Source organism: Pseudoliparis swirei, chromosome 1 (assembly GCF_029220125.1).
Source record: "Pseudoliparis swirei isolate HS2019 ecotype Mariana Trench chromosome 1, NWPU_hadal_v1, whole genome shotgun sequence".
NCBI lineage: Eukaryota > Metazoa > Chordata > Actinopteri > Perciformes > Liparidae > Pseudoliparis > Pseudoliparis swirei.
Genome location: NC_079388.1, coordinates 22,081,049 through 22,094,484, shown reverse-complemented (window position 1 = coordinate 22,094,484; position 13,436 = coordinate 22,081,049). Strand labels below are relative to the sequence as shown.

Here is a 13,436-nt window from a genome sequence, read left to right as displayed (position 1 = left end):
CTTAATTTTGATGAAATATATTAACCCACTTAAATTTGAAGAAAATCCTTCACCCACTTAAGTTTGAAGAAAATCATTCACCCACTTCATTTTGATGAAAATATTCACCCACTTAATTTTGATGAAAAATATGCACCCACTTCATTCACATGAAAAATATTCACCCACTTCGTTTTAGTGAAAAATATGCACCCACTTCATTTTGATGAAAAATATTCACCCACTTCATTTTGGTGAAAAATACTTCACCCACTTAAATTTGAAGAAAATCATTCACCCACTTAATTTTGGTGAAAAATATGCACCCACTTCATTTTGGTGAAAAATATGCACCCACTTCATTTTGATGAAAAATATTCTTCCACTTCATTGATGAAATATATTAACCCACTTAATTTTGAAGAAAATACTTCACCCACTTCATTTTTATGAAAAATATTCACCCAATTAATTTAGGTTAAATCATTCACCCACTTCATTTTGATGAAAATATTCACCCACTTAATTTTGGTGAAAAATACTTCACCCACTTAAATTTGAAGAAAATCATTCCCACACTTCATTTTGGTGAAAAATATTCACACACTTCATTTTGGTGAAAAATATTCACACACTTCATTTTTATGAAAAATATTCACCCAATTAATTTAGGGTAAAATATTCTTCCACTTTATTTTGATAAAAATATTCATCCACCTCATTTTCATGAGAATCATTCACCCACTTAATTTTGAAGAAAATACTTCACCCACTGAAAAATATTCACACTTCATTTTGAAGAAAATACTTCACCCACTGAAAAATAATCCCACTTCATTTTGATGAAAATATTCCCACACTTCATTTTGATGAAAAATATTCACCCACTTCATTTTGATGAAAATATTCACCCACTTAATTTTGAAGAAAATACTTCACCCACTGAAAAATATGCACACTTCATTTTGATGAAAATATTCCCACACTTCATTTTGGTGAAAAATATTCACCCACTTCATTTTGGTGAAAAATACTTCACCCACTTAAATTGGAAGAAAATAATTCACCCACTTAATTTTGAAGAAAATACTTCACCCACTTCATTTTTATGAAAAATATTCACCCAATTAATTTAGGTTAAATCATTCACCCCACTTCATTTTGATGAAAATATTCCCACACTTCATTTTGATGAAAATATTCACCCACTTAATTTTGAAGAAAATACTTCACCCACTGAAAAATATTCACACTTCATTTTGATGAAAATGTTCCCACACTTCATTTTGGTGAAAAATATTCACCCACTTCATTTTGGTGAAAAATATTCTTCCACTTCATTTTGGTGAAAAATACTTCACCCACTTAAATTGGAAGAAAATAATTCACCCACTTAATTTTGAAGAAAATACTTCACCCACTGAAAAATATTCACACTTCATTTTGGTGAAAAATATCCACACTTCATTTTGAAGAAAATACTTCACCCACTGAAAAATATTCCCACACTTCATTTTGATGAAAAATATTCACCCACTTCATTTTGATGAAATATATTAACCCACTTAATTTTGAAGAAAATACTTCACCCACTTCATTTTGATGAAAAATATTCACCCACTTCATTTTGGTGAAAAATACTTCACCCACTTAAATTTGAAGAAAATATTCCCACACTTCATTTTGGTGAAAAATATTCACCCACTTCATTTTGATGAAAATATTCCCACACTTCATTTTGGTGAAAAATATTCACCCACTTCATTTTGATGAAAAATATTATTCCACTTAATTTTGATGAAATATATTAACCCACTTCATTTTGAAGAAAATACTTCACCGACTAAAATTTGAAGAAAATCATTCACCCACTTCATTTTGGTGAAAAATATTCACCCAATTAATTTAAGTTAAAATATTCACACTTCATTTTGATGAAAATATTCCCACTTCATTTTGGTGAAAAATATTCACCCAATTAATTTAAGTTAAAATATTCTTCCACTTCATTTTTATGAAAAATATTCACCCAATTAATTTATGGTAAAATATTCTTCCACTTCATTTTGATGAAAATATTCATCCACCTCATTTTCATGAGAATCATTCACCCACTTCATTTTCATGACATATTTACCCAATTAGTTTATGAAAAAATATTCACCCACTTCATTTTGGTGAAAAATATTCACCCAATATGTCAATAAAATGAAGTGGATGAATATTTGTGTCCACAGGGGGCAGCAGAACCAACACTACCACTTTAGTCCACAGGGGGCACCAGAACCGGCACCAGAACCAACACTACCACTTTAGTCCACAGGGGGCACTAGAACCAGCACTACCACTTTAGTCCACAGGGGGCCAGAACCAACACTACCACTTTAGTCCACAGGGGGCACCAGAACCAACACTACCACTTTAGTCCACAGGGGGCACCAGAACCAACACTACCACTTTAGTCCACAGGGGGCACCAGAACCAACACTACCACTTTAGACCACAGGGGGCACCAGAACCAACACTACCACTTTAGTCCACAGGGGGCACCAGAACCAACACTACCACTTTAGTCCACAGGGGCACCAGAACCAACACTACCACTTTAGTCCACAGGGGGCACCAGAACCAACACTACCACTTTAGTCCACAGGGGGCACCAGACCCAACACTACCACTTTAGACCACAGGGGGCACCAGAACCAACACTACCACTTTAGTCCACAGGGGGCACCAGAACCAACACTACCACTTTAGTCCACAGGGGGCACCAGACCCAACACTACCACTTTAGACCACAGGGGGCACCAGAACCAACACTACCACTTTAGTCCACAGGGGGCGTCAGAACCAACACTACCACTTTAGTCCACAGGGGGCGCCTTGAATACAAAACACACCGTGATGTTTGAAGTGCAGATGGCCCATGTAGTTATTTAAATGTGATGAAGCTTTAAAACAGATGCACAGGAAGTTCACTGAGAGGTCAAAGGTCGCGTTTATTGTCATCAGAATCTTCCTCTGTGGTTTGAGTCACCGTTCATACACAAGTTACAGTGAGGAGTGAAGGCAGCATTTATGAATGTTTTCATATAGTATGAAGAGTTCCCGTTCAAACAAACCGAGAGCGACCGGATCGTCCAGCGAGTCAGAAACAAAACGATGACACAAACCCGAAGAGAACGGATTTGTTTCATTTGACATTTCTCAAATGTGCCGAAGCGTCTTCATGGACCGAGCCCAGAGCACCGAGCCCAGAGCACCGAGTTCTTCCTGCTGGGACATGAAGATTTGTCTCTTACAAGTAAAGACGTGACGAGCTCCGCCTCTACGCGGCTCCGCCTCTACGCGGTTCCGGTCCGGTCCGCGTGCTGCGAGGCCCCGCCCACACACTGGTGGTACTTGAGCTCCGTGAACCAGGCGAAGCCTTTGCCGCAGGCGCCGCAGCCGTGCTGGCTCTCCGCCGTGTGCACCGCCATGTGGGCCTGCATGCTGGCCTTGTGCGCGTACTTCTTGCCGCAGGCCGGGCAGGGGAAGGGCTTCTCGCGGGTGTGGGTCCTCATGTGGATCTGCAGGTGCGACCTGTAGAGGCAGCGCAGGCCGCACACGGAGCAGAGGAAGGCCTTCTGGCCCGTGTGGTGCTTCATGTGGTTCTGCCGGTTGTAGTCGTGGTGGAACCGCTTGCCGCACTCGGAGCAGCTGAACGGCTTCGCGGCCGCGAGGAGCGAGGAGCAGCCGACGTCCTTCGGAGAGTTCGGACCCGACTTCCTGTCGTTTTTCCAGAAATCGCTGTCGGCTTCGAGTCGCTCGCCGACATCGTTGTGGACACAAGGACATCCCATAATAACACCAGACACGGGATCATGTTTCAGAGAGTTTAGAACCGACTGAGGTTCTCTGGTCTCCTTCCAGAAATCACTATCAACACTGTCATCAGGATCTGGTTCTGGTCCTCTGTAGTCCTCTCCATCAGCTTCACTCTTCACAGGAGAGAATGAGAACCTGATACCAGCCTCCTCCAGACCTTCAAGCTGCTCTTCCTCCTGATTGGTCCAGAGGTCCTCCTCTTCCTCTTTGATGTGGGGGGACTCTGGGTCCTCCTGGTCCTCTTTGATGTGGGGGGGCTCCCCTCCTGTGTGACTTCTTCTGTGGTGGTTGTTCAATGTTTCTCTGCTTTGAGAGACTTCATGTTTCAGAGAGTTCAGACCCGACAGACGTCCACAGCTCTCTTCCCAAAAATCACTGTCGGCACTGTCATCAGTCTCAGGTTCAGAGAAGTCTTCAGGATCCTGTCCTGGTCCTGAGTCCCTGTCTGGTCCTGGTCCTGAGTCCCTGTCTGGTCCTGAGTCCTCTCCATCCTCCTCTGTCTCCATGCGTTGAGTCGCGCTGCCGGCTGGAGGCTCTTCCTCAGCGTGGCGCCGTGAGGCCCGATGGCCGACACACCGGTGGCAGTCCAGTTCGTGGTGCCGGCTGAAGCTCCGCCCACAGAACCTGCAGCGGTGGACCCGGTCCCTCGAGTGGACCTCCAGGTGTTTCTCCAGATGTCTTCTCCAAGCGAATTCCTTTCCACACGCGGTGCAGCTGAACTGCGTCTGCCGGGCGTGGATCCTCATGTGCTGAACGAGCGCCTCGCTGTCGCTGCATCCCGCGTCGCACACGGAGCAGCGGAACGGTTTCTCCCCCGAGTGACTCGCCGCATGCGAGCGCAGAGCTTCGCGCTCCGCGAACGTCCGACCGCACGCCGAGCAGCCGAACGGCTTCAGGCCCGTGTGAAGTCTCACGGGAACCGGCAGCTGGTGCCGCGGGTTCAACCCTCCGGCGCTCGGCGGGGCGTCGTCCTCGCGGAGCGGCGAGGGCTCGCCGACGCACCTGTGACTCACGAGGCGCGCCTCCTCGGAGAATCTCTCCCGACGGACGACGCGGCCGAGCGGCTCCTCCCCCGTGTGGACGGACGTGTGTCTCGACAGGCATCCCACCGTCGAAAAGCCTTTCCCACAGATCAAGCAGCGGAGCGGTTTCTCCCCTGTGGGTGGGCCCCCGCGTGTCAGCAGCGTGAGACGCTCTTCAGCTCTTTCCTGACACTCAGAGGAGCTGAAAGGCCTCATGTCCGTGTTAAGTCCTGTATCTGTGGCTGAGACCTCACTGTCCAGAGGCTCTGGGCCTGATGGAGGGAGACCCCCATCCACTCCGTCCTCAGTCTTGGGTTCACTTCCTGTCTTGTCACCAGAGCAGCTGAATGGCTTCCTGCTGCGATGAAGTCCATCATCCGCAGAGAGCTTTTTACTCCTCTGGTAAGTATACCCTGACTGATGTTTCCTGGTCTCTTTCCAGAACTCCACGTCAACACTGTCCTCAGCCTCAGAATACGGTTCAGTCTCTTTGTCTGGTTCTGGATGTCGGGCTGGATCTGGGTTCCAGTCTGGTTCTGGTCCTGACTCCCTGTCTGGTTCTCCACGGGCTTCTTCATTAAAGCCAGCTCCTCTAAACTGTGACAACTCACCATCACACTTGTGTTTTTTAATCTGAAAATGCCAAAAGAATCTTCTGCTACACGCGGTGCAGCTGAAGGGTTTCACCCCGGAGTGGACCGCCATGTGCTGCGACATGATGCCCCTCTGGGAGAACCGCTTACCGCAAACGGAGCAGCTGTAGGGTTTCTCCCCGGTGTGGGTCCTCATGTGGATCTCCAGATGTGAACTGAACTGACGCTTCTGGCCGCAGATGCCGCAGGTGAACAGCTTCTTTCCCCGGTGCATCCTCATGTGGGTCACCAGGAGGTAGTTGTTGGGGAACGTGGCGTCGCACTCGCCGCAGCTCAGCGGCACGCGGCGCTCGTCTTCTTGGCCTCCGAGGCGTCGCGAGTGCTCGCCGACACACTTGTGGCCCTTGAGCTGCGCCGGGGCCCTGAACCTCTTGTGACAAACACCGCAGCCGACCGGCTTCACGCCCGTGTGCGTCGCCATGTGGGACGTCACGGCGCCTTTGTGGCGAAAGCTTTTCCCGCAGAGGGAGCAGACAAACGGTTTCTCTCCCGTGTGGATTTTCAGGTGGTAGTCCAGACCGGCTTTCTGGGTGAACCTCTTGCTGCACACGGAGCAGCCGAACGGTTTCACTCCGGTGTGAGTCCTCATGTGGATGTTCAGATTGCCCCTCTGTTTGAATGTCTTTGCGCACACAGAGCAGCGGAGCAGCTTCCTGCCCGGATCCCTCCAGTCCTCTTCAGGCTCAGATGAGTCTGAAGGATCAGGATCTGGTCCTGGAGGTCCATGTGGATCCGACTTCCTGTCTGGTTCTGGTCCTCTGTAGTCCTCTCCATCAGCTTCTGTTTCCATGTGTTCAGTTAGTCTTTGATGAAGATGAGAGGACTGAGCTTCCTCTTCATCATCTTCACTCTTCACAGGAGAGAATAAGAACCTGATACCAGCCTCCTCCAGACCTTCAAGCTGCGCTCCCTCCTGATTGGTCCAGAGTTCCTCCTGTTCATCTTTGATGTGAGGGGGCTCTGGGTCCTCCTGGTCCAGACTGGTCCAGTCCTGCTGCTCAGGGGGACCCTCTTCTTGTTTAACCACCACCAGCTGCTGGACGTCTGCAGGAAACAGGAAACAGACATTAAGGGAAAACCAGGAGATGATGTTCAAGCTTCAAATGTTGATTTTTATAATTTTGTCAGAACTCTGGTTGTCATAACAGCAACAGGAGGAACCGGCAACAAAGGAACCGGCAACAAGAGGAACCTGCAACAGGAGGAACGGACAACAGGAGGAACCGGCAACAAGAGGAACCGGCAACAGGAGGAACGGACAACAGGAGGAACCGGCAACAAGAGGAACCGGCAACAGGAGGAACCGGCAACAAGAGGAACCGGCAACAGGAGGAACCGGCAACAAGAGGAACCGGCAACAAGAGGAACCGGCAACAGGAGGAACCGGCAACAAGAGGAACCGGCAACAGGAGGAACCGGCAACAAGAGGAACCGGCAACAGGAGAAACGGACAACAGGAGGAACCGGCAACAGGAGGAACCGGCAACAAGAGGAACCGGCAGCAGGAGGAACGGACAACAGGAGGAACCAGCAACAAGAGGAACCGGCAACAGGAGGAACCGGCAAAAAGAGGAACCGACAACAAGAGGAACCGGCAACAGGAGGAAACGGCAACAAGAGGAACCGGCAACAAGAGGAACCGGCAACAGGAGGAACCTGCAACAGGAGGAACCGGCAACAGGAGGAACCGGCAACAGGAGGAACCTGCAACAGGAGGAACCTGCAACAAGAGGAACCGGCAACAGGAGGAACCAGCAACAAGAGGAACCGGCAACAGGAGGAACCGGCAAAAAGAGGAACCGACAACAAGAGGAACCGGCAACAGGAGGAAACGGCAACAAGAGGAACCGGCAACAAGAGGAACCGGCAACAGGAGGAACCAGCAACAGGAGGAACCTGCAACAGGAGGAACCGGCAACAGGAGGAACCTGCAACAGGAGGAACCTGCAACAAGAGGAACCGGCAACAGGAGGAACCAGCAACAAGAGGAACCGGCAACAGGAGGAACCGGCAACAGGAGGAACCTGCAACAGGAGGAACCGGCAACAAGAGGAACCGGCAACAAGAGGAACCGGCAACAGGAGGAACCTGCAACAGAAGGAACCTGCAACAGGAGGAACCGGCAACAGGAGGAACGGACGACAGGAGGAACCGACGACAGGAGGAACCGGCAACAGGAGGAACCGGCAACAAGAGGAACCGACAACAGGAGGAACCGACAACAAGAGGAACGGACAACAGAAGGAACCTGCAACAGAAGGAACCTGCAACAGAAGGAACCTGCAACAGGAGGAACGGACAACAGGAGGAACCGGCAACAGGAGGAACCAGCAACAGGAGGAACCGGCAACAAGAGCCAATTTGTGGATCACACGTTACGATCTAATCAATGAGGTCATGCCTTAGATCGTTGATGATATATCGTATTATAGTCTAATAGTGTAAAGAATGGAATACAATAGAGTACCTTACTGGATGGACATCATGGAATTAGAATTTACACAATAACTAGACACCGTGTTCATTGATTGTAGCTAAATGCTAAATCACAACAGAGCCTTGATTAGTGAAGCTCCATCAGATCTTAAGGAGCTTGTAGTACCATGTTACCCCACTAGAGAGCTTGTAGTACCATATTACCCCACTAGAGAGCTTGTAGTACCATATTACCCCACTAGAGAGCTTGTAGTACCATGTTACTCCACTAGAGGGCTTGTAGTACCATATTACCCCACTAGAGAGCTTGTAGTACCATGTTACCCACTAGAGAGCTTGTAGTACCATATTACCCCACTAGAGAGCTTGTAGTACCATGTTACCCCACTAGAGAGCTTGTAGTACCATATTACCCCACTAGAGAGCTTGTAGTACCATATTACCCCACTAGAGAGCTTGTAGTACCATGTTACCCCACTAGAGAGCTTGTAGTACCATGTTACCCCACTAGAGGGCTTGTAGTACCATGTTACCCCACTAGAGAGCTTGTAGTACCATGTTACCCCACTAGAGGGCTTGTAGTACCATATTACCCCACTAGAGGGCTTGTAGTACCATGTTACCCCACTAGAGTGCTTGTAGTACCATGTTACCCCACTAGAGAGCTTGTAGTACCATGTTACCCACTAGAGGCTTGTAGACCATGTTACCCCACTAGAGAGCTTGTAGTACCATGTTACCCCACTAGAGAGCTTGTAGTACCATATTACCCACTAGAGAGCTTGTAGTACCATATTACCCACTAGAGAGCTTGTAGTACCATGTTACCCCACTAGAGTGCTTGTAGTACCATGTTACCCCACTAGAGAGCTTGTAGTACCATGTTACCCCACTAGAGAGCTTGTTGTACCATGTTACCCCACTAGAGGCTTGTTGTACCATGTTACCCCACTAGAGAGCTTGTAGTACCATGTTACCCCACTAGAGAGCTTGTAGTACCATGTTACCCCACTAGAGAGCTTGTAGTACCATGTTACCCACTAGAGAGCTTGTAGTACCATGTTACCCCACTAGAGGGCTTGTAGTACCATGTTACCCCACTAGAGAGCTTGTAGTACCATGTTACCCCACTAGAGGCTTGTAGTACCATGTTACCCCACTAGAGAGCTTGTAGTACCATGTTACCCCACTAGAGAGCTTGTAGTACCATGTTACCCCACTAGAGAGCTTGTAGTACCATGTTACCCACTAGAGGCTTGTAGTACCATGTTACCCCACTAGAGAGCTTGTAGTACCATGTTACCCACTAGAGAGCTTGTGGTACCATGTTACCCCACTAGAGAGCTTGTAGTACCATGTTACCCCACTGGGCTTGTAGCACCATGTTGCCCACTAGAGGGCTTGTAGTACCATGTTACCCCACTAGAGAGCTTGTAGTACCATGTTACCCCACTAGAGAGCTTGTAGTACCATGTTACCCCACTAGAGAGCTTGTGGTACCATGTTACCCCACTAGAGGCTTGTAGTACCATGTTACCCCACTAGAGAGCTTGTAGTACCATGTTACCCCACTAGAGGGCTTGTGGTACCATGTTACCCCACTAGAGAGCTTGTAGTACCATATTACCCCACTAGAGAGCTTGTAGTACCATGTTACCCCACTAGAGAGCTTGTAGTACCATGTTACCCCACTAGAGAGCTTGTAGTACCATGTTACCCCACTAGAGAGCTTGTAGTACCATGTTACCCACTAGAGAGCTTGTAGTACCATATTACTCTACTAGAGAGCTTGTAGTACCATATTACCCCACTAGAGAGCTTGTAGTACCATGTTACCCCACTAGAGAGCTTGTAGTACCATATTACCCCACTAGAGAGCTTGTAGTACCATGTTACCCCACTAGAGAGCTGCCTCACTAGAGGCGGGGCTACTTGTGGTCCCTAGAGTCTAAAGTAGGAGGAGCCAGAGCCTTCAGGTATCAAGCTCCTCCTCTTTTATGAACCAGCTCCACCTTCAGTCCTGGAGACTCCGCCCCCTCATGGAGACTGAAGACTTTCCTCCTGATGGTCTGATAGTTAAACCTGAACCAGGTTCACCTGGAGATGCTGCTAGAGGCTGAGAGGCTGAGGGGGACGCTTAGGAGACACTGAGCTCCTCTCTCCTCTCTCCTTATGGACGCTTAGGAGACACTGAGCTCCTCTCTCCTCTCTCTTTATGGACGTTTAGGATACACTGAGCTCCTCTCTCCTCTCTCCTTATGGATGCTTAGGATACACTGAGCTCCTCTCTCCTCTCCTCTCTCCTTATGGATGTGTAACCCCTGTGAGATGTCTCCTGGTCAATGAATCTCCCTGGAGCTGGGCAGGCTGGTAGCAACTGTTTATTCTGCATTCATACAAAGGGACAGAGGATGTCGTCAGCTTCTGTGGGCAACGCCGCGTGCTCCGTTTTTTCATTCACTATTCCTATCTATTACCCCGATATAGCCCACAGACCCGTTCAGACAGACGTTACCTCTTGGGGAATCGCGAGTCACTCTGGGGATCCTCCACAATCCCTTGCGTCTTGTTATGAACTGCAAGTGCACCTTAACCACAGCAGGTGGCGTAAATTCCATTTTAGCTGGATTTAATGCAGACCAGATTGACTGTTCCATACACCCCTCTTAAATTCTGCTAAATTGGGGCACATTAAATGAGAAAAAACACAAAAGATACTATTTACAAAAAACAATTTACAGTTGTTTAGCCACAAGAGCAAAACCAGTTTAAGTCAGTTCAAAACTTTTCAATTAGAAATAAGTCAGCAAAGGATCGGCCAATCCCCTTACCAACAGAGACCCAAAAGATGCCGTACACCTCTCATTTTGTAAACATTGCTCTATGACAGACAACTGTAAGATACCTCAGTTCAGTTTGAAACTTCTCAAGCTCGTCTGAATTTTACCCAGAAAACATATTCCTCACAAAAGAAAACAAAGAATCAACTTATACAATCTGTTCGTTCATTTCACAAATGAGCCGAACTGGGGGTTTTACAGTTCTACCTGCCCGAGTGCAAAGTGGAGGCGGCTGTGCACAAACTACTTGGTCCTGTGTCAGTGCACCTAGCTGTGTGTCATTTGCCTGTTGAGGGGAGATCTGTAGAGCTTCCTCTGCTGCAGGCTGGGAGGGTGCATCCTGGGACACCACACCGTCAGCAAGGGGCTCAGGGGAAGGCAACTGTGCAGCTTGTACTGACGAATCCGAGGTATTCAAAACCTCATCCATAGCATGTGGGACGACAGTCACTTCAGTCTCTGAGGGTGGAGGACTCACAGCAACAACAGAAGAACGGTCGGTTTGGCTGGCAGCACTTGCATCATCCATTTGTCGGAGCCAGTCGATCGTCTTTGTCATCCTTTCCTGTACGTCAACAGGAACCACTGGTTCACACTGTTCACTGCCAGCTACTGAAGAGCAGCTTGACTCCAAGACGTCATCACCTCCCATAGGGAGAAAACTCACAGGTAGGAGGAGGTTCCTATGAACAACCTTTTCTTTGGCTGTCACAGGGTCTCTGATGCGGTACACATTGATTCCAGGCCTCACGGATGTCACTTCATAGACTGTGGATTCCCATTTGTCTGCAATTTTCCTCTTGCCTCTCTCACCGCGATTTGGACACTTAGGATACACTGAGCTCCTCTCTCCTCTCCTCTATCCTTATGGATGCTTAGGATACACTGAGCTCCTCTCTCCTCTCCTCTCTCCTTATGGACGCTTAGGATACACTGAGCTCCTCTCTCCTCTCTCTCTCCTGCCTCAAAGGTGAACCTCCTTGGTCCGGCCTCTTTCATGGCGCCTCCTGCCATAACATGTTGAACGTGACCCCTGACCCGGGCACAGAGGCGTCAACACTGAGGTCAGAGGTTGGCACTTCAAAGCTCTTGAGAAGTTGTCATCTTGTCTCCGCCTCCACTGCAGGCCTCGAGGGAGCTCACGGTCCTGGCGTTGCTCCAGCAGGAGGACCTGAGGCCTCCTGACCTCTGTGGTCGACCTCGAGGACCGATGCTGATTGGCTGTTGCCGAGGAGCAAATCTTCTGCTGTTGATGTGCAGATCCTTTGATTTAAATATGAAAGTGTGGCAACTCCATTGCCGTCACCCGTGGGTTTCCCCCAAAAGCTCCAAGGGTTATCAGACCACAACAAGGTTCCGTTGGATAACAGGTTTATTCACACGCAGCCGACCGCACGACGACGCGTCTGCTCACTCGCCTCCAGCTCTGCTGCCCTTTTATACGAGCAGCATCGGCTGCTGACTGATTACCAACCAGCCAGCAGCCGAGGCCAAACTGGACACAGCTGCCACAGAAAGGTTGACAAACACTGCAAGATGGTCGTCTGGATCAGTCTGGAACGGTCTGGAACAGTCTGGAACAGTCTGGAACAGTCGGACACAGAGGACAGGCGGAGGTCTTCAGAGACCTGGATCCCTCATGGCGGCGTAGAGATCTTCATGTGACGCGTTCTGTATGAAGTACTCCTAAAACCACAAGACCAGCAGCAGTACAAATACTACAGTGCAGTACAAGTACCTGAAGTGAGTCCTGCAGCGGAGTATATAAATACTACAGTGCAGTACAAGTACCTGAAGTGAGTACTGCAGCAGAGTCCATAAATACTACAGTGCAGTACAAGTACCTGAAGTGAGTACTGCAGCAGAGTATATAAATACTACAGTGCAGTACAAGTACCTGAAGTGAGTACTGCAGCAGAGTATATAAATACTACAGTGCAGTACAAGTACCTGAAGTGAGTACTTGCCTCCAGGGTTCTCCAGACAGCAGGAGAACCGACTGAAGCCTCCTGGTCCACCAAGAAGGAACAGCTGCTAGCAGGAGTTAGCTGCTGGAGCTAACAGCTGGAGCTAGCGTTACACAGAGTACGAGTACATGTAACCGGTACACAGAGTACAAGTACCTGTTACCAGAACACACGGGTAGAAGTACCTGTCAGCAGTACTCAGATCGAAGACTTGATAGAAGTACTTGCGTACTTTCTGGTTCTAACAAACAAACACAGCTAGCCGCGGCTAACGGGCTAACGTTAGCTTAGCATCAGAAACCCGGAAGCAAACCAACCTGTTTTTCTTCTTCTCAGCTTCATGTCGTGCAGCAGCTTCTGGTCTCGGTCCTTCACCGTGGACCGAACTGGATTCTGGCGGGTTGTTTAGATCCAGCTCCCGGTTCTCCCTGCTAACCGAGAGGCTAATGGAGCTACTTCTTCTTCTTCGGTGGTGGTACGGCGGGTCGCGTTCAGCGTATCGGTGCATTAGCGCCACCTTCTGCATCGGAGAAAAGTCTTCTTCTTTGTTTTTATGGCTATATATATACAAGTATGTGTGTATATATACATCACTGATTCTTAAGATAAGGGACAATTCATGTCCTCCACTGAAATGCAAAGCTTGGCTTAAGAATTCCAGATATAAAGTAA

General features: G+C 48.5%; 1 protein-coding gene across 2 annotated transcripts; it reads right to left on the bottom strand.

Annotated features, from left to right (window-relative positions):
* Positions 1–2,958: 2,958 nt before the first annotated feature.
* Positions 2,959–13,210, bottom strand: LOC130211461 (gastrula zinc finger protein xFG20-1-like). Of its 2 annotated transcripts, none has more exons than XM_056442210.1 (2): positions 13,082–13,210; positions 2,959–6,565 (listed from the first exon to the last, which is right to left on the bottom strand). In XM_056442210.1, exons 1-2 carry the CDS (start codon positions 13,104–13,106, stop codon positions 3,324–3,326), a joined length of 3,267 nt encoding a protein of 1,088 aa, XP_056298185.1. In that variant the 5' UTR covers positions 13,107–13,210; the 3' UTR covers positions 2,959–3,323. The 2 variants fall into 2 exon arrangements, with proteins under 2 accessions (XP_056298185.1, XP_056298272.1); XM_056442297.1 differs by lacking the exon at positions 13,082–13,210 and having other exon boundaries at positions 2,959–6,301; positions 6,394–6,546.
* Positions 13,211–13,436: the final 226 nt, after the last annotated feature.